At 45.0% G+C, this 22145-nt stretch overlaps 1 protein-coding gene across 2 annotated transcripts in view; it reads right to left on the minus strand.

Moving 5' to 3' along the window:
- Positions 1-22145, minus strand: part of RHPN2 (rhophilin Rho GTPase binding protein 2) — a 53073-nt gene that overhangs the window by 17868 nt on the left and 13060 nt on the right. For both annotated transcript variants that reach the window (XM_075008446.1, XM_075008447.1), the window contains exons 2-5: positions 16897-17012; positions 13230-13358; positions 8660-8735; positions 265-342 (exon numbers count right to left, since the gene is read on the minus strand). In XM_075008446.1, the coding sequence (XP_074864547.1) occupies positions 265-342; positions 8660-8735; positions 13230-13358; positions 16897-17012 (399 nt within the window). The remainder of the gene's footprint in view (positions 1-264; positions 343-8659; positions 8736-13229; positions 13359-16896; positions 17013-22145) is intronic.

Raw genomic sequence — 22145 nt, forward strand, 5'->3', positions numbered from 1 at the left:
ACCAATCTTCGCCATCTGCAAATTTTATCAGTGAGACTTCCATTGGGTGGAAATGTTGCCTTTTATAGTCCTTGGGATGTGGAGGTGGTTGTTTTATATATCTTGGGAGCTAAAAATCAATGGAAGTAAGGTAACCTGGAGCAAAGTATTAGTAAGAGTGCCACAGTCTGACCATATATGAATATAATTTAAAAAACAACTAAGATTAAAACTGGATATGGTGGCATAGTCACAAAGAAAATTAATGTGTACAGTTACACCTACCTGTCTCAAATCCATAAGATCAGCTATTTCATCTTCATAGTCAGAACTGTCTTCACTGTAATGTTCCAGGATAAAGTCCTACACAAAATAAAATGTGAATACCCTTACTCTTTCAAGCCAAAGCCTTTGTTAAATATTCAGAACACTGTTCATATTGGCAGAGAAAGCAATCTCATTATTTGGAGTTTTTACTGATTAGTAATAAGTGGTGATGTATTTATATAACATTAGATATAAAAAAAAAAGGGGGGGAGACTAACAGACAAGATTTCAAGGTAATGTCTTCATCTTGTATAGCTGACTTTAAACAGCTGTAATTTTTTTTAAAATGCTATTAATAGTTATGAAAAATGACATCTGAACATTAAGTAAAACACAACAAGGGAGTCAAATGATTGTGAAAAATTAAAACTTATTAATAGAAAGATTTTTGGGTCAAATTCTGCTCTTATTTATACTGAAGAAACTCCACTGAGTTTAATAAAGCTATACCAGTATAAATAGCAGCAGAATACGGCCAATCAAGAATAACCTACAGATGAAAAAATTAGGCTAAATTCTGAAGTGATGTCTAAGGGAGTCTAAGTCAGTAGAAGAGAGCTGATTCTCTTTGTACTTCACTCAAACTCCATTGACTCCAAAGGGTAAGAAAGTAGGATGCAGGTTTTTCCAATTTACACGTCTATTTGGCTCTTTGTCACAGCTAGATGCACCAAATTAAGACTCCCACAGCAGGAGACTGAGGCTATACACAGCTAAGGGAATCTGTATGTGGGCATCTCAGTTAGTGGAAGGGAGATTAGTTTACATCATCTGTACAATTCATCCTCTTAATTTGAGTGGTAAAGTTCAAACAGGGTCCAAAAATAGATTTAAAAAAGAGAGAATGTGAAAGTAGAATATAAAACTCGTACAGTAACACTGTTGCTGTTTACTTGCTACATGGAGAATTATTTCTGATTGTTTCATATCCCTGCTTCTGGCAAAGAAAGCCTTCTTCCTTGGATTTCATCATCTAATTCAAATACAAATATGCTGAGCATATCTGAATAAATATCTGTAACCGGCATAGACTTCATGTACCCTAAAGATGATCTTTTTAATGCTCACAGAAAATTATATCATGTAATTTATGAAAATATAAAAGTAAAAGCCCTTTTAATTGAAACTATATTATAAAAGAGAAGTTACTCACTTGTGTAGTAACGATGGTTCTTCGAGATGTGTCCCTGTGGGTGCTCCACCGTAGGTGTCGGGCTTGCCCCGGCGCCGTAGATCGGAAACTTCTATCGGTGTCCGTTGAGTCACGCATGCGCCGATGCGTGCCGCTCCCCCGCGCGCTCTCGGCCCCGTGCGCAATCCGGTCCCCGCCAGTTCCTTGACCAACCGCCCCGGATGCTCTTGAAAACAACGGACAGAGATCCGAAGCAGGGAGGACGGGCACGGGTAGTGGAGCACCCACGGGGACACATCTCGAAGAACCATCATTACTACACAAGTGAGTAACTTCTCTTTCTTCTTCGAGTGGTCCCTGTGGGTGCTCCACCGTAGGCGACTACCCAGCAGTGACCCCAAGTAAGGAGGTGGGTAATCGAGTCATGTGCAGCTCACCCTTGAGAGGACTGCTGTTGACAGATGTGTATGCTCCTCGAACATCCGGTGCATGGCATAATGCTTGGCGAAGGTGTCGTAAGAGGACCAAGTCGCCGCTCTGCAAATGTCTTTCAATGGGATTCCTTTGAAGAGGGCCATCGACGCTGCCATCACTCTGGTGGAGTGAGCCTTGGGCGGAGCTAGCAGAGGGGTCTTACGGAGCTCGTAACACAGTCTCATGCAGGACACTGTGATTCGAAATCCTCTGGGAAGATAGGCCTTCCCCTTTCGACCTGGGTGCAACAGACACCAGGAGTCTGTCCATTTTCCGGAAGGACTTAGTTCTGTCTATGTAAAAGGCCAACGCCCTCCTCACGTCTAGCAGGTGCAGCCGCGCGGCTTCGGATAAAACGAGGGTACCACTATTGGTTCGTTAATGTGGAACTCCGAGGAAACCTTTGGAACGAAGGCTAGGTGTAATCATAAGGTCACCGCTTCCTTTGAGGATACTGTGCAGGGTGGCATTGCCATTACTGCTGTGAGTTCGCTCACCCTGCGGGCTGATGTAATCGCGAGGAGGAAGGTCGTTTTCATGGTAAGCAGTTGGAGGGGTACTGTAGCCAGTGGTTCGAAGGGCGGTCCCAACAGTGTGTGGAGTACCAAGTCCAAACTCCATGACGGTGGTAGCGGTTTCCGTGGGGGGTACAAATTTACCAGCCCCTTTAGGAACCTCGTGACGACAGGACAGGCGAATACGGTAGGCCCTTCCTCTTTGTGTTGAAACGCTGGTATAGCCACAAGATGGACCTTTAGCGAGGATAAGGAGAGTCTGTCTCATTTCAGCTCCAGCAGGTGGTCTAGAATTATAGTTATAGGGACGTCCAGAGGAGCTAGCTGCTTGGAAGAGCACCAAGAGGTAAATCGCGTCCACTTCTGCTCGTAAGACTTTCTGGTGGAGGTCCTTCTCCTGCACTCCAAGACTTGTTTCACTCCCTCCGAACATGTGCTCTCTAAGGCGCTTAGCCATGGATTAGCCATGCCTGTAGGCGGAGCCCCTGAGGATATGGGTGTACTATGGACCCTTGAGCCTGCGTGAGTAGGTCCAGCACTATCGGCAGGGGGAGTGGTGGACAGCATGACATGCGCAGAAGCAAGGGAAACCATTGTTGTCGGTCGCAGGTTGGGACTATGAGTATCATGCGTGCTCTCTCCCTTCTGGCTTTCTCTAGAACCTTGTGGATGAGTGTCACGGGAGGGAACGCATAGAGTAGAGGGCCCTTCCATGAGATCATGAAGGCATCCCCCAAGGACCCCCGTCCTATGCCTGCTCTGGAGCAGTACTGAGGGCATTTCTTGTTGTGTTGGGTGGCAAACAAATCGACTTGGGGAAACCCCCATTTGTGGAATACGTGTTGGAGCAGGTCGGAGCGGATCTGCCACTCGTGCGTGAACACGTGCGCCTGCTTAGTTGGTCCGCCTTCACATTGTGGACACTAGGTAAGTATGAAGCTTTTAGTGTTATCTTGTTGGCAATGCACCAGTTCCACAACTGGACTGCTTCTGCGCATAGCACTTGGGATCGGGCCCCTCCTTGTCGATTGATGTAAAACATGATGGATGTGTTGCCGGTATTGATCCCGACTACTTTGCCGTGCAGGTACTTCTGAAAGCATCTGCACGCGTTGAACACTGCTCTGAGCTCTAGTATGTTTATGTGCAGTGTCTGTTCCCCGGGAGACCCCAGCCCTTGGGTTACTTTGCTACCAATGTGCGCTCCCCATCCTACGTGGGAGGCGTCTGTTGTAAGAAAAATCGCGATTTGTGGCTGGTGGAAGGGCACCCCTACTAGCATGTTCTTGGGATCTGCCCACCATGCCAGCGATTTTCGCACCTCCGTCGTGGGCAATACTACCCTGTGGGTGGTATAGACTAGTGGAGCGTAAACGCTCGCCAACCAGTGTTGCAGGCTTCGCATGTGTAGCCTGGCATTCTGTACCACGAACGTGGCTGCCACCATGTGCCCCAACAGTGGCAGACGTTAGGATTGGCACCGTGGGGCTGTACGTCATAACTTGTACCAGGGATTGGATGGTGCGGAAATGGGCATCGGGTAGGTATACTCTTGCTGTAATACAGTCTATGTGTGCCCCTATGAATTCTATATCTTGCGTGGGCTCGGTCTTTGACTTTGTGAGGTTGATAACCAGGCCCAATGAGGTGAATGTGCTCACGGTGACGTGTATCATGCGTAGGACCTCTGCTTTCAAGACCCCTTTCAGTAGGCAGTCGTCCACATATGGAAAAATGAACACACCCTGCCTGTGCAGGTACACTGATACCACCGCCAGGGTTTTGGTAAAAACTCTGGGTGCTGAAGAGAGACCGAACGGAAGAACTCTGTATTGAAAATGCTCTTTGCCTACCTTGAAGCGAAGGAAACGTGTGTGCGCCGGGTGGATCGTTATATGAAAATAGGCATCCTGTAAGTCGAGGGCTGCAAACCAATCTCCATCGTCCAGTGCCACAACTATGGAGGCAACTGTAGTCATCCTGAAGTGCTGTTCGCACAAATACCGGTTGAGGGCCCATAAGTCCAAAATTGGCCCCCAGCCTCCTGTTTTCTTCTCTGTTAGGAAGTATCGTGAGTAGAACCCTTTCCCTTGGAATTGGTCCGGTACTCTCTCTACCGCCCCTATGAACGTGAGATGATTTACCTCCTGTTTCAGCCTGGTCTCGTGGGAAAGGTTCGTGAGAGAGGACTGGGTGGGAGGTTTCGGTGGCGGGAGCGATTGGAAGGAGATTGTGTAACCCGTGGCTATGATTTCCAGTACCCATTTGTCTGTCGTGACGTTTTGCCATTGGGAATAAAATGGTTTGAGGCGATGATGGAACATGTGTTGAGAGTGGCATTGGGAGATGGTCTTGATAGTGCAGTCCTCGACATACCCATCAAACTTGCTGTCTTGGGGCTTGCCCCGAGGTTGCACGACTTTGTTGGGGACGTCACCTGGGGGCCTTATACTGCTGCTGCTGTTTGTGGCACCCATGGTCGTAGCTTCGTTGATATTGTGCACGCTGCAGTTGATAGGCATAGCGCCTTTGCTGGGGGTAGAACTTTTTTCCTCCTGTATGGGGAGGTATATATACCCAAGGTCCTAAGTGTGACCCTCGAGTCCTTGCTGGAGTGTAGGACCGACTCAGTTGATTCTGCAAATAGTTTTTGCTTATCAAATGGAAGGTCCACGATTTTTGTTTGTAGATCTCTGGGAATGCCGGACGTCTGGAGCCAGGATTCCCTGCGCATTACCACTGCTGTGGCCGTTGAGTGTGCCACTGTGTCCGCCACGTCCAGGGCGATTTGAACTCCTGTTGCGAGGCTGCATAGCCCTCTTGAACAATCGCCTTTAGCACTCGTTTCTTACCCTCTGGGAGGAAGTCCATAAGAGGGGTCAGTCTGGAGTAATTGTCAAAATTGTGGTTTGACAGGTGTGCCACACAGTTCGCCATTCTTAGTAATAAGGTAGAGGAGGAGTAGACCTTTTTGCCAAACAGGTCTAATTTCCTCGCATCCTTGTCCAACTCTCCTGATTTATATTGGGGTGTCTTAGACTTATGTTGTGATGATTCAACCACCAAAGAATTTGGTTGTGGGTGACTAAACAGGAATTCCATTCCTTTGGCTGGAACAAAGTATTTCTTATCCGCCCTTTTATTCGTAGGCAGGATGGAGGCTGGGATCTGCCATATATTGGTGGCTGATTCCATAATGGCTTCGTCTAGCAGAATGGCTATTTTGGATGACGCTGGGAGTCTCAGATTTTTCAGGAGTTTATGATGTTTCTCCTGCACCTCTGCTATTCCCATGTCCTGTGTGAATGCTACTCTCTTGAACAGCTCCTGGAATTGCTTAAGGTCGTCTGAGGGAGAGATGTCCCTGGGACACCCACCTCATCCGGAGAGGACGAGGGTGAGGACGAGGACGAGGAGACGCCGCTGCGGTATACCTCCTCTAGTTCTTCTGATCCTTGAGTTTGTTGGTATACCCGCTCTTTTGCGGGTTGTGAAGGAAGGTCCCGGGACTCTGGACCAATGTCTGTCTGGGGAAGCTGCGTTCCTCTCACAGAGCGGGATTGTATGAGGGGGTGTCGGCGGGGTGTGGGTGGGGATCCGCCTCTAGATCTCGACCCCCGATGCCGGTGTTCAGTATGATAAGGGCAGCCACGACAACACGGGCAAGGGCCCGGAGATGGAGATCTGGACCACGATCGGGATGTGTACATGTGGTGTCTGGAAGAGCGTGATCTCCGTGACGACATTGAAGATGGCGGAGATGATCTGTGATAGTATTCGTAAGGGCCCACGCTGGAAAATGGTGAAGGTTGTCTGAGCCATGGTGATGGTGGCTGAAGGAGCGGGGAGGGAGGTCTGAAACAGGCTGTTGGAGTGGCTGCCCGACGCAGCGTGTGTATATTTGGTGGGGAGGGGGGGCGGCGCTAGGTGATAACAGCGGTGCAATGACGTCCAGAGCCGGACTGCAGTGCCGGGTTTTTGCCTTTGCCTTCCCCTGCCCCTGCGGAGCAGGCGCCGCCCCCTCTGGTGCCAGGGACCTCGGCGCCGCTGTCGGTGCCGCACTTGGTGCAGCTGCACGCTGTGCCGCGCGGATAGCTTCCTCCGGCACCCTTTGGCCCCGTTCCGGGTGCCCCTCCTCCAGTGCCGTTGGTGCCGCGTGAGTCTGCGCTGCTGGCTCCGGCACTTGCCGCGTTGGCGCCTGCAGCGCCCTCGGTGCCGACTGCTGGTCAGTCGGAGGCCCAAGCGCAATCCTATGCGCTGCTATCCCTGCTATGAGCAGCCAGGGGGTCAGGGCCCTGTGTTTCGCTCATCCTGCTCGCTGGTGTTACCAGCAAGGATCGAGCTGGGGAGAGCTTCCTTTTCTTTTGCACCGAGGTGGTTTGGGAAGCCGCCTTCCTCTTGTGCAATCCCGAGGGCCCCTCTTTCTGGGGCTTCTCTGGTGGTTCGGGTTCGAGGGCCTTATCAAATAGGATCATTTTATTCTCATTTCCCTGTCTTTCCTGGCCCTGGCTGTAAGCCAAGCACAGTGAGAGCACTTCTGAGTAACATGAGTCTCTCCAAGACAACGAATGCACTCGCTATGCCCGTCTGAGGCAGGCATGGTCTCGCAGCATGACACACACCTCTTAAAGCCCTGCGAAAACATCTCTGCCGCAGCTTGTAAGTCTTTAAATGTTAATAGAGTATTTATCGGCTAATGAAGTCTTTAACCAGATAATGTTCCTGGCCTCCAGGGGTCGCAGACCGCCAAAGACAGCCGCGTCCGTCCGCTCTTCTCCCCTTTGTTCCTCCCTTCTTCTTCTTCTTCTTCTTCTTTTTTTTTTGTATATAGCACAAACGGTTTGAACAGTCAGAACATAACTAACTACTAACAACTAATAACTATCAACAACAATAACCACAGTTTCTCTCTCTCTTTTTTTTTTTGTCTCAGGTGTTGGAGCCAGAGCAAATTCCGTCTGCAGCCGCTGGCGGTTGAGAAGGAACTGGTGGGGACTGGATCGCGCATGTGGCCAAGAGCGTGCGGGGGAGTGGCACGCATCAGCGCATGCACAACCCAACAGACACTGCTAGAAGTTTCCGATCTGCGACACCGGGGCAAGCCCGACACCTACGGTGGAGCACCCACGGGGACCACTCGAAGAAGAACTACATTTTCTTTTGGTGCCAAATTCTGTTCTTAGTTCTGTCAGGTTCAATTTCATGTGACTGCACTGGCAGCTATGTACCTAGGAGCAAACTGGATCCACTCTATTGATATGATCCTGGGACCAAATAAAATTATTTTGCATTCTAAAGCCCCTTAAAGCTGGCATAAAAGGATAATTGGGGCATTTCCTGTCCTAGCTGGATATTCCCCTAGTGCAGAACTGCCAGTATGCCACAGCCTCTTCCTGCCTCACACATAGGATGTTCTAGCCGTGTTCTTTCTCCAGCAGAAAATCTTCTAAATCCAAATTAATTGAATGCACTGGGACTACTTTCCTTGGTGCCAAGCCATCCCCCACTAAGGGGAGCAAAAGGTGAGTACACCCAGAGTACGTAACCGGCCTTCATTTATACAGTAATGTCTAGACAGGGACCATGTTCTATTCGTATTGTAGAGCCTCAAGTACAAGTTCAGTAGTGTACCAACAATACATTGTTATCATCATCACTAGCTGCGCCCTAAAACCATGGACATGAGTGGGTGGGTGAATCCCAATATTCTCCCAGCCCTAAACCTTCTGTCCAAGGCCCCAACCCTCCCACATCCCTCCATGCCCAGAGAAGCACCAGCCCATTCACTCCAGTGACCCCATGGTGGCCTGTTCTATCCACAGCCAGCCCACGCTGCTCCTGGCTGAGTCTCCACAGCTTTTGGGGGAAGATGTGGAGCAACAGCGGGGCCTTGGGTCAGAGTATATGTGGGGCCACAGCCTAGGTTAGGGGTGGTTTAGCTTTCCCTGTCCTTAAAGCACCCACTGCCTATGGTAGTGGGCCTGATCTTTCTTTCACACAAACATACATCAAGTCAATCCACTGAAGTTACTGGAAAAGATATTATAAAGGACATAACTGATCTCAAATGCTAGATAATTCTTGGTTGCTAAATTCTTGGTGGTTCTTGATCAGATCAGTGCAAATTAAACATAAAATGTTTAGAATTTGCATACAATGCTGCACCCCTTCAAACAGAACTGCAATATTACATGTTAAATATTGATTCTAAATTTTTGTCTTTGAAACTTACCTTAAGAGGGATTGTGAAGTCAACTTCTTTCGTCTCCTTCAGGCCAAGTGGTATCAGGGGAATGCTAAAAGTTTCTCTGTGGCAGAAGAATCAGAAAGTTAACTCCTTATTTTCTGTTGTTCTGTTAGCAAAATTACCTGTTTTCTTCCATGTGACCATTGAGAGAAGCTGTGTCTCTTGATAACAATGCAACACACCTTTTTATTTGCACTATGAGGCTTTAAGCATTTTAGAATTGTGTAACACAACCTTTACAGATACTTCTCTGGCCCACACCTTATTTTTCTTATTTTAAAAAAATAGTAATTTTAAAATCCAAACAGGAATGCTCCTATTTCAGGACTCACTGAAGTGAAATAAGCTGCAGTGCGTGTGATTTTATCAGGACAGTCCAAAAACTTATTTTGTGGACAAAGAGAGCTCTCGGCTCACCATGAGCTTATTCTGGCTTCAATTCTCTCTGTATGGGCTTGTCTACACTAGCTCCCTACTTTGAAGGGAGCATGCTAAATAGGGTGTTGGGAGTTTATTAATGAAGTGCTGCGCTGCATATGCAGCACTTTATGAAGCAAATTCCCCCTGTGGCAACTTCAAAGTGTTAAGCTTTGAAGTGCCGCTCACGTCTAGCTGTGGCTCACGCACCGGTACTTCGAAGTGCCTTGGGTACTTTAAGTCCCTTTACTCCTCTGAGTCCCATTCTCCTCTGAGAAGTCTGTGTAAAGGTTGTGTTACACAATTCTAAAATGCTTAAAGCCTCATAGTGCAAATAAAAAGGTGTGTGTTATTCCTCTGAGGAGTAAAGGGACTTTGAAGTACCCCAGGCACTTTGAAGTACCGGGAGGTTAGACGCGGCTAGATGCAAGCTGGCACTTTGAAGTTCAACACTTACAAGTTGTGGCGGGGGGAATTTGCTTAATGAAGTGCTGCATATGCACCACAGCACTTTATTAATAAACTCCCAACACCCTACTTACCATGCTCCCTTCGAAGTAAGGAGCTAGTGCAGACAAGCCCAAAAATGGCTCCTTCTATCCATTAGGAGTCTCTGTGATGTGAGTAAGGAGTGAAGGAAGACTGTCTTCTTCCTTCCTCTATCTCCCCTCTACTGGTACTCAGCCAGAATAATAAGCCACTGGGGGAAGATGAGGCAGAAGCCAGCTGTATTTGGCAGTGTGCTGAGAGGGACAGACTGCAGGAAAACAGGCAGAGGGCTGGAAGCTCAAAGGGGGAAAAATCTGAAAGGAATGAGGACTGCCCTTGAGCCATTGTTCCCACAGAGCAAGAAGGGGCCAGGAAACAGAAAGAGGGGACTGGCACATCATTTGTCTCTCATCATTTGCCACCCATTGCCATAATTCCACATCTTGATAAACCACATGTGCAGAAAGCAGCCATGGTGTGTTTTGCTGCCAAAGTAAAGACTATGATAATTCCACATGCTTCAGTATTCTAGTATTCCATCAATGGTGGGTATATATAAATTGTCTCTAGCACATGGGAAAGCAAGGTTTGATCTTGCTGGTTTTGCTGTAAAGTGGATCCTGAAAGTATAAGCTTGAGAACCACTGCATCATTTGTATTTAAACTTTTAGACGATACTACGGTTGGGGAGAATTCAACCCTGAGAACGACCTCCATGGAGAATAATAAAGGTATAAGATGGTCAGTCACATTAAAACAGCAACCCAAAAAAAATTCTTTGATTCTCAAGGAAAATAAAACTCTTGATCAAGGACCAAATCCTGCTCACATTATAAGAGTAATCCTATTGTTTGCTAGTGGGACTGCTCATATGAATAAGGAAATCATGAGCACCAAGTATAAAATCTGTCTGTACCATTCCTTTCCTAAGCAAAATGTCCCATTTCAAGCAAAGAAGTCAGGAATTCTTCCAGTTATTATTTATAATGTGTTGCATGGGAATGTGAAATGGAAGAGTACCTGTTTAAAGAAAAAGCATCCTAAGTAGCTGGATATCTTTTGTCTGATCTTTTTCCAGCAAACAACTGACTTTCTAATAATTGTTCACAATGATCTATTTTCACTACAAAACATTGTGAGTCACTCACAGCCTTTCATCAGCAAAGGCAGCAGAACGTGAGGTGCACATGCCTGTTGATTAAAAGTGTACCAGGAGAGCAGCAATGCTATCTACTCCAGCTCAGCAGAAGGAAGCCCCTGGAGCTGGCTGGTGCAATCCAAATAAGCAGGGCCAGTTGAGAAGACGAGCCAGGGCCCCAAGCAGCCCTGCTTATTCAGTACAACTGGTAGGCTGCACCTCCAGGGGGGTTGGAAGCCCCCAGTGGGGATTAAAACTTCTTCCTGCCAGTGAGGCACAAATGCGTACACCTGAGGGTTCAACATGCCTAATGTAACCAAATATTGAAAAGAAGGAACTGGTTATTTCAATGCTTTTACACTGATTAGCTTTGAAAAATAATTTGATACAAGCCAAGGCACTAAAAAATTACTTATTGACTTAACATGTTCTTTCATGATCCATCTTTATTAAGCAAGTAAGCTTGTGTACACTTTCCATGGACACCAGTGTTTCTGTCAATTCTAAGATGCATGTTGAGAAATTCAAGACCTGCTTTTAGCTACAGAAGTGCCAAGCCCATAGATTAAGTAACCTCTATTCTTCCCTACTGGGTGTGTGACACAGGTTTTGAAAGCATTCTTTGACCAAAGTAATGATTGGCCCACATATGCGTCAGGAAAATTTTTAAGGCTAAAGGGGTATTCATAGTACATACTCAGGGCAAACTCGCCTTCCACCTCCTGAACAAGTATAAAATGAGCAATAGGCAGACAAAAGAAACAAGTAGCATTTGCATTTTCAGGATTCCTCAGAAACTGTGCCAGATTTTGCCCTCAGATTTTTGCTGTGAAGCATGCATGAGGGAGAATATGGCCCTCTGTTTAGAAGCAGATCTGCCTGACAGGTTTACCTGTCTTACCGCATTTTCTGGTGTCTATTTTGTACAAAAGGGCCCATAGTTACCAAAGTTGTATAAAGGAACATTGTTATACCCTTTGACTTACAAACGATCCTTGTCAGCTGGTAAACATATGATTCACGTCATGCCTAAAAAGGAGAGAAGGGAATACAGCCCTCCTAAAAAAGGTATGGCTCTCTGAGAGCTCTGCCTTCCTGCAGCAGTTACAGAGGGGAGGCAGGTTGTCACTGAAGCAGCAATATACCTATACCCCACTTTCCCTTCACATGTCCTGCCACTTCTTAGCACTCTTGGGGACTTTCCTTTCTTCTCTGTACTGCATAAATGATGGGGAACACATGCTCTACAACAGGGGTCAGCAACCCCTCACACTGGTGCCAAGAGAGGCACATGATCTGATTTTCACTGGCATGCGAGCAATGGGAGCTCAGCCTCACCCTTCTTCCCCCATGCAGCCTGGAGCTTGTTCAAAGCCTGAGGATTAACAAAAGACCAGCTAATGCTACCAATCACCACCTAAATGGGAAAGCTGTGCATCTCACTTTAGTTATTAATTAAGCTGTTGTAAGTAGGGATATTAGGGACTTTAAAAAGTCTCATCGGCACTCAAATGACTCTGACACAGGAAATACTGATGCTTCTTTTATGCAGACTTGGTTAGACTGTATATAACAACCTCTGCAGTTTGGGGTTCTTTATAATATGAAAAACATTGGAAAGACAGACAGTTCAGTTAAAATGCACATCAGAAATTCCAACACTCCTGAGCAACAGGATCATCACCAAAATCTGGATCTCTCATTATCAAAGAGCAGCGTGTTTTAAATTATATTCTGGAGAACCTGCTAGGGAGAAGTCTGGTATTTATGTGCTTCTAGAGTCTACCACAAACCTGCTCCACCTTCTGTCACTACTGGTGCTGTCACTTTCATCTTCTGCAGCTGCTGTGTACATTTGAGATGGTGCAAAAATTTTGAACAAAATATTTCCCTTCAGAAAATGAGACCTGTGTCAAAATTTGCTATGGGAATCTACTGCTTTTGGCAGGATTTTCCTTTTGGGAAAACCAAAATGTTCCAATTCACATCTGGACAATATTAATATAACTGCAGTGCCTACTGAGAGCTACTCCCATTTTCTTCTACTGGCCTTGCTCCCCAGCTCCCTACCTAGGGGCTGTGCTGTGCCTCATGCACAGCAGTAACAGCATAGCCACAGGAATCACAGACTGCGAGGAATCATCTGAGATGTACATAAGAATGGCCATACTGGGTCAGACCAAAGGACCATCTAGCCAGCATTCTGTGCCCCAGCAGTAGTCAGGCTTGGAACAAAGTTCACGTGGGAGAATGGAGGCATGAGTGACCTAGAATTATAATTCCCATGAGGCACTGTGGCAACTCAGGAAGACAGAAAGAGGGAGAGGGAGAGAAATATACAGACTCTGCGATCCGACTCCTGACGAAGGAAAAACATTCTCCTACTGCCGTATTCTTTATTCACTGTTTTTTCATGTAACCACTGCCCAGCATTCACACTCATCCAGCACCAGTTTTATTTCAAGTTGGTAAACAAAAGATGAGTTGATAGTTAAACAGATTTTCACTTACTCTGTATTCTGATAAACTTCCACTGAGATATTAAGTCCTTCTAATTCCTCCTTTAAAATTTGCAGGTCTGAGTTTACAAAACTCAGTTCAAGAAGTGCCTGCTCTCGCACTTTGTTGTTGTTGGTTGCTCTGCAAAGAGAGAGAGAGATGCATCTTTGTGACTGCCCACAGCACAGGCTCTATTGTGTACACCAGCTTTGTTGAGGCCCCTTACTGGCACTCCCATCATTTTTTCAGCACCTTTTTTTCCTTAAGAACTGATATGATAACTCAAGTTCCAAATTTATTTGATTTGCTGCCAAGAGACAACTTGGAACAGGTTTCATAACACAGCAGCACACAGACATTGAACACGTTTGCTCTATGCTGATCTTTTTGGACTGATGTTTTTAGGATTTATATCTGAGGACAAATTTAACAGTGAAACAGTAAAAATCTGTGTGGATTACAAGACTTTCTCCTAAAATGAGCTAGAAAGAAAAAAGCATGTCTAACCTGGGTCTTATGAGGGGGAAAAAAAAAAGCTTACCACCTTTTCTTCACAGGACAATTAATTAAATCAACTGATATGACTACCGTTAGTATTATTAAAACCAAAAACCAGTCACTTTTCTCCTCACAAGTAGAATATTCTGTGACTTTCCATTTTCCTGATGTGTCAAGGTATAATCATTTTCTTATATTTGCAATTCATACAGGCTATGTCTACACATGCCCTGAAGGGGTTAGTAAATGAAGTGGGTCAAAAATGCTAATGAGGTACTAAGATGAATATTCAGCACCTCGTTTGCATAATACCAGTCACCCAGACCACTGAATTGCAAACTAGCCATGTAAATGAGGTTCCTTAGAAAGGAAACCCCAATTTCGAAAGCAACCTTCTTCCAAATTTTTTTTTTTTTTGGGAAGAAGGGTGCTTTCAAAATCGGGGTTTCATTTTGAAGGAACCCCATCTACACGGCTAGTTTGCAATTTGAAAGCCGCACTTTCAACACTCCAGGTGGCTGCCCTTATGCAAATGGGGCACTGAATATTCATCAGCGCTTGAGTAGCATTTTCAACCGGTTATGTTTCACATCATGTGCAGACGTAGCCATAGAAGACTTTATTCTATTATCACAAAATATATGTCTTTAAATGTTGCCTCTTGTGATGGGATGTACCAACCATGTACTAGCCACTGTGGTGATAGCTGGGTTTGCTGGGTGGAAAAGGCCCCTCTCCCACAGCCCTGCTGTGCATTCTTTAACTGCAGCCCAAGTAAAAAGGACAGAGAGGCCAGTCAGCTGGGGCTAGCCACCAGGGGAGAAGGAGCTCCTGCTATAACCTGGGATGCAGCACCCACCAGAGGTGGAGCTGCAGCTGTCGCAGCAACCACCACCAGCACTGCAGTGGTGGTGATGGTGGCAACAGCAGCATCAGCCACCCCCAAGGAGGAGCAGCCAGATTTGGGATGGTGCATCCCATCTAGAATGGTGGAGGAAGTAGCCCAGGGCAGGGAGCCAGGAGGCAACCAGAGACCTCAGGGTGTTGTGGTGGGAATCCCTCTTAAGATAGTGGCTGGGGAGACATGCCCATCACTGACAGGGCCCTGGGCTGGAGTCCATTGGAGAGGGAGGTCCTGGGCTTCCTTACCCTCACCCCTGTGACCCGGAGGAAGGGGGAGCACTGACCTGCCGCAACTGACTAGGCTACAGAGTCCTGCTACTACTGACTAGGCCGTGGAGGACTAGGCCCTCAGAAGAGGCATGGGACTGGACGCCCTGCCACACCTCTAAAGTATTTCTACCCATTTCTATTTGAATATTTCTGGGCTTTAACACCTGCTTCTAGCATGAATCTTCACACAAGCACCAATACTGTGTGAGGTCTAGAAATCTTATGATGCTATTTATGAGAAATGCTGTTTTAAGATAAACAATTAGCAGACAACACAAAGTTAAGACTGAATAATTGCTTATCACCCTTAACTTTGGTCCACATAGTCAGTAGTTCAATACAATGATCAATTAACAAGATCAGCATTTGTTACATAAACATTCCAACTTAGATTAGGACACACCTGCTGACCCATAATTCTCTGTGGAAGTATAAATGCCTCATTATTTTACATGTGTTTCACAGCCAGCAATAAAGGAACCAGCATTTCCAGTTTTTCTCAAACTATGCTGAGAGAGGCTCTGAGTGGACAAAAGACTGGCTTGCTGTTTCTGCAATCTGCTGAAATGCAAATAAAATCTCAATTCAATCTTAGATTTCTTTTGCTTGAGGAGTACTTTGAATTAGTCCAGCTATGTGAACCAATATCCAGCCGCATACCTGGAGATTAGTCTGAAGTACAGTTTACCCTGGGAGCAGCTGTTTACCTCACATACCAAAAAGTGACATTAAATTGACTGAATATGTTTTGATACAATTTGATTTTAAAGATGTACTTGGCCTTGGAGCACTCTCCCCAGAACTAGATCCAATCCCACTTACCTCTCCCTTACACAGAATGCCTACTAAAGTGAGCAACAGCTGCATTTTCAAACAACAGATACTGATTTTTGGTGCCTTTTTGAGTAGCCCAGGCTGAGAGGCTTTGGGAGTAATTTTTGAGAGGAGCAGTTCAGTGGAGAGAATACCAAATTCATCTGGTGCTCCTCTCCTCTGAAAACTAGACCCAAGTTAGGCACCCAGAAATTAACACAATCAAACGCAGTGGCCATTTTAAAGAGCATTAGTCTAAAAGTTCTGCCTGAATAAGGAATGCAGGGCTATAGCCTTTTCAGTAAGGTTCACTTACTCACCTGGTTCCTGCATGGGCAACAGCTAGCAGCACTTAGCCATATGCCATGCTGCCAGCTGCTTACCAATTCACTATTGTGTTAAGCTGCGTCTACGCAACCCCTCCCTTTCAGAAGGGGCATGCAAATATGGCCAATTGAAAATGCAAATGATGTCCTGATTTGCATATGCACCTGATTTGCATAATGACAGCCACTTACTGTTTCAGAAGTGCTGTTTCTGGAAAAAAAAATGCAGTGTAGCTGGGGTTCCTTCGAAAACCCTGTTTTTGAAAGATCCCTTCTTATTTTGTTTCAGGGTTTGCTTTCGAAGGAACCTCATTTACATGGCTGTCTCTTCCTCCCCTCCAGTTCCCCCAAAACCACATTTCCATGACAGCAAGTGGCCATCATTATGCAAGTAAGATAATCTGCAAGTTAGCACATTTGCATTTTCAGTCAGCCGCACATGCATGCCCCTTCTGAAATGGAGGGGCCATGTAGACTGAAGCTTTAGTGAGCCCTTATGTCAGTGTAAAACAGATCTGAAGGATGTGTGTTGTGGGGATCACACCATTAGACAATATTTTTGATTGTTTCCTTTACAAGCAGGCATCATTCTAACAACCACTGTTCTCTAACGGAAAAATTCCAGAAAACACTGCATTACAATAATATCAACAGTCTTCAAAGTCATTTAAGAACTTGGGTTTAAAGGCTTTATAGAAATAGAGCATAAAATTACATAACGTTGTTAGCAAAACATCCAGCTGCAGTTTATTCAGTAATTTATGGGAGCACAGAGGCAGCTGTCTGAAAACTAAAGGACACGCTTGGTGAAAGAGAAAAATACATTGTGTCACTTTAGACAGAAAAATAGTAAAGTAATGGGAACATACCGTAAAAGATTTTCAGCACCAGTTCTCATCCTTACTGCTTTCAGAATTTGTTGGTTTAGGACAGCTCTTTGATTTTGCAGTTTGCTTCGGCCAGTCTCTGCAAAGGGGTTACATCCCTAGAATATAGGAAGCAAACTATGAGATGGTGACAGCAAAAGAGCAAAAACAAAAACGTGAACAACAATGATTTCAAACTGCACTTAAGACATGGGTATGAAAATGTGAACTTATAAAAAATGCCATATACAGCCATTTGATTAAAGCGTATTCTTCGTATTAAACCTATGAAAGTTTATGGTCAAATTAAAAAAAAAACAAAAAAACAATCCTCTTGGCTCAGGTGACTGAGTTACTTTGCAGTAAATTTAGTTACTTATAAGCAACTACACTGATGGCCACAGAGTTACTCCTTAGTTACACACCACTGTGCCCGAGAGAAGAGATTTTGTATGATGGTGAAAAAAACGAAAAGTCACAGACCATGGCAAGTTTTTTAATTAAAGTAAGTTATTTTTAAGACAGAACAAAAGGCATTTGTAGGGTAACTGAAAGGCCTGGGACTTTTCAATTTAACTCATTCCCTAGTCTCCTTTCCCTAGAGGTCTAACCCCTAGTTTCAGGCAGAATGCTTTGTGCATGGGCATCAGTCAAATGCACACAGCAAGGATGCCCAGCTCTTGATAATTGGCTTGTTGAATTTCATATTATCATCTTATTGACATACAAAATATCAAAAATGTGCACCGTAAAACACTGAATTTTATAATTTGCTTCATAGGTGCATGTCTCCAATACTAAATGTGATGGTCTGTCATCACACTTTTATTATTTTCATATAAATTGATTTTGTACCATGAGCTGGCCATCTAATATTTGTTTATGGAGCTATGCTAGCTCAGCATCAAACAAGCCTGGAAAAATTGGCTTTACCACCTGGAATGACAGGGTCTGGTTCTGTGAGACACTGAGCATCTTCAGCAGTTCATGAGATCTGGCCCTTGTAGAAGAGTATGGAAAACTGCCTTCAACATTATTTGTCCACCCAGAAATCTGTACAATTCTTGTACCCACTCTGTACGGGAGCATAACGCAGACCCTAAAACAGCCCAGCCTGTATATGATAAAAGACTGAGCCATTCTAGGTTTTGTGGTCACTGATAAAATTAAATTTTTATGGATAAGACTGCATGTTTTCTGAAGTTTACAGGGCATTCCTAAAGAAGAGTTAAAGCTGTTTGAGACTGAGAAGTTGAAAATTAGCTACGTATGTCTTTGGTTTCTTATTTTTTTCATGTGTTCTTGGAAAGTAACATGCACTTTCACCACTGATATATGTCTGTAATCTTACGTACTTAATTTTGAAACAAGTAGGGGCATCTCTTAGCACACAGGTGTGCCTGAGAGAACAGAGAACACAAACATACTCATTTAATATTGCTTAAGTGTTCCACCTTTTCAACTTGTTCAGCATTTGACTCAAGGCCCACCTTATGAGTTCATCTAGCCTATTGCAACAGTATTAAAAGTCCTCACATGTAATATTTCAGTTTGAAAAGTCTGCATTTTACACGAGATCTACTAAGTAGGTAAAATAGCAGACAAAGACGTGTAACCATCTACAGTAGCATGTTTGCCAGATTGCTTGAAAAACATGTCAAGTTGCATTACTCTCTTGTTACTGATGAGCTTCTGCACTGAAACCAGTTACAGAGGGCGCCTGACAGTCAAAGCTTTAGTGCACAGTAAATGTCTCCTTTGTCTAGTGGGGAATTTACTGGAGAAAGCAGCCACATGTAGCAGAGCCGTGCATTAATTTTAAGGACAGCAGGATAATTCTCAGGCATGTTCTAGAGAATTTTATACTGTTTTATATGCATTCAGAGATATCTGTGGAGGGTTCTTATGCTCCCTTCAAGGCCAAGAAGGGACCTTCACGATCATTTAATTTAACATTCTGCACACTGCAGACCACACACTCACCCATCCATTCTGAACCATAACATACACCCCACAGGACACCATGGTACCACATGTTTAAGTGGCTCCTGATCTGTTTGTTGCTGATCTCTTATTCTTAGCCTGCTTCACTTTCTCTGCTGCCACCTCTTATCCTGCTGTGCCTATACAGTTTGCATCTCTCTACTCCGGCAACATCCATGGTCCAGCATGATTTTGGTTAGCTGGGTGTCCTTTATCATGGGTGCGGCCAAGTTTCCCACCATCCCATAAAGTTTGTTTACAGCTACTAGACCTGGTTCTGTGTTCTGTGCTGTTAATTAGTGCTAATTTATCCATCTCGTAAGTGCCCAGTATACACTGAAAATGTTGGTAATGCTGCTAGACAACACTGACCTCCTGTCATTTGGCACCAGTCATGTCCTGAGAATGCAGACTAGAAAGGTTCAACCTGTATTACGCTTTGTCTTGCATAATCCCCACCTCTGCTTATAGCTGCTCAAATCCTCACCTTCCACTTTGGCTATGTCACCTCCCCACTCATTACCCTTGCTTTCCACATGAAGGTTGAGCATCTGGTTCTCACCTAGGGCTTTCACATCTTCATCCCTTCTTGAAGCTCTGCATTCTTTTACTTCAACTTCCCTTCTTACTGTTGAAACTACTAAGCCTCTGTCCTAAAATCTCTCTTGTTCATCTCCTTCTGTTATCTTCATTTGCTCTTCAGCATTTCCCATATGCCTAAAACCTTCTGCCCCTCCTTTGTGCCGAAGAGCTTTCGTCTCACTGTTCAAATCTCTTCTTAAAACTCTTGGCAGCTTTTCAGTAAGGATGAAGGGCCAGATCCCAAACCTACCGAAGTCACTAGAAGACCTTCTTTGGTTTCACTGGACCTTTAATTAGGCCCCAGCTCAAAAGTCAAGCCTGATCTATACTTAAAATTTAGGTCAGTGTAGTAACTGCGGTCAGAGGTGTGAAAATCTCTCACATTCACTTCTCCCAGCCCCAGTAACATAACCCCATATAATGCAGGTAAGCACAGTGGAAGAATGCAGCCACCACTCAGGAAAGTGGGATCCATACACCAACCACCTAAACGCCAGTATTAGAGATGTTAAAATGGTTAACTAGTAAGCATACTGGTAAGCATGAGACTTACCAATACACTAACCAGTTAACCAGTCCTTGCTGTTAAACTCTTGCAGCAGCCACCCACACTGCACTGGGGGCATCACTGCTGGAGAAGGGTTGGTGGGACAGCTGGGCAGCAGGCCCTGAGTTAATCATAGGGCTGGAAGGGACCTCAGGCAGTCATCTAGTCCAACCCTCTGCTTCAAGCAGCATCAACCTCATCTAAGTCATCCCAGCCAGGACCCTGTCAAGCTGGGACTTAATGTTGTTACTCAGTTAACTGTTTTAACATCCCTAGCCAATACAGTCTCTATAGTGTAAACATACCTCAGACAGGCATACAGGGAAGGAAGGGAGGAAGATCTTCAGTGATACTAAACTTTCTGCAAAGGGAAATGGGGCAAAAAGCCTTCCCTCCATTCAGAGTAGACAACTAATGTAGTTTTGTGCAGTCCTAAGTGCAAGAACAGCTACTGATGAGTCCCATTGTTAGCAGCACATAGTGGCTGGCGGCAGACAGAATTTGGTTGTCTGCAGAGGAGAAAGAATGCTTCTGTTTATGAGCATAGCAACAGTTTGTGTTTTCACAGCACAGTTAGCCTGAGTTAAACCTTGAGTATTTAACCACATCAGCTCTCATCCACGCACAACAAAAATCTCTAGCATGGCTTAAAGGGTGCTGTATATTCAAGCTCACTGGGGGAATTACTGAAGCTGGAGTGGTCCAAGCTAGTAACGTAGTGGGGATGCAACAGTACATCCATTTATTCTGCTCATCCAATCACTCCGGCTACATCTACGCTACAGAGATCTTTTGGAAGAAGCCCTTCCGGAAGATCTCTTCCGAAATAACTTCTTTTAGAAGGGAGCACCCACACACACAAAAAAGCAGATCAAGTGATCTGCTCTTTCAAAACAGAGCATCCACACAGCACTGCTCTTTCGATAAAACGGCCCACAGATTGAAAAATCAGTTACCATGAGGACTGCTCTTTCAGGAAAAAAAGGGCCTGTGGAGCATCTACACACTTTTTCTTTCTACAGAAGCTTTCAAAAGGGGGCGCGCTTCCTGAAATGGGAAAAGAGCAGCAATTTTTTTTAAAGGAGTTCCACATTCTGTTGATTCACTTTTGAAAGAATGCTTTTTGTGTGTAGACTGGATCTTACAAGAGAGCCCCCTTTCTTTCGAAAAATGTTGCAGAAGAACTTGCTATGGTAGACACAGCCTCTGTGTAAATCCCATGGTAACGTGTATCTCACTCAAGCTAGACTAGTTCAAGTGCAGTTGCCAATGGCTCCAGATTACTATGCCCTTTCTAGAAGTGTGATTGATTTGTTTAGTGTGCCAAATTTCATCTTCCTTAAAAACTACTTGCTCACAAAAATCAGACACAAGTATCACAGTGCGGTAATCCCTTAAAATGCACAATTTCGAGTTGCGCTTAACTCACATTAACACATGTTAAACACAACTCAAAATCCTGCTTCCCCCTGCCCCAAACCCACTCCAGGCTTAATCCCCCGCCCTACTCCAACAGCCCCAACCCACTACCAGGCTTAATGCTCCTCAACTGCTCCCACCCCCTACTCCAGGGCTTACCTTTCAAATGGAGCTCCAGATGCTCCTGCTGCAGAACATGCTTTCCACCAGGGAAAAAAAGACACCCCCAACTTACGTGAAATTCGAGTTATGTGAGGGTACGTGGGAATGCAGACCTCACATAACTCGACGGACTACTGTGTACACTTCTTGAAAAATTAATCACTTTCTCATTTTTATCACCATTATAAGATCAATTGGACTATATATATAAACAAGTCCTTGTATGAATTTTAGTTTGTAATGGCTTCACCAGTGCCTTTTATGTAACCTGATGTAAATCTAGGTAAATATCTCAATGAGTTCATGTACCACCTCTCCATACCCCTAGTGGAGAACCATTGCAGCTGCTCAATGTATCACTACTCCAGTGAATACAAGCCCTAGGATTGCATGTGCTCCTCTGCCCGCCTGTTCCGCACTTTTGTTTCCCTGATGGAGGGTTCTCCGTAGGTCCAGGGTCTGTTCCTGGGGAAGGCTGGTGCCAGACCCCTTCTGTACAGATTCCTAGGGCAGCAGACCATGGCCTGGCCTACACTAAATTAGGTCAATATAACTATGT

The sequence above is a fragment of the Carettochelys insculpta genome, chromosome 14 (genome assembly GCF_033958435.1).
Source record: "Carettochelys insculpta isolate YL-2023 chromosome 14, ASM3395843v1, whole genome shotgun sequence".
Taxonomy (NCBI): domain Eukaryota; kingdom Metazoa; phylum Chordata; order Testudines; family Carettochelyidae; genus Carettochelys; species Carettochelys insculpta.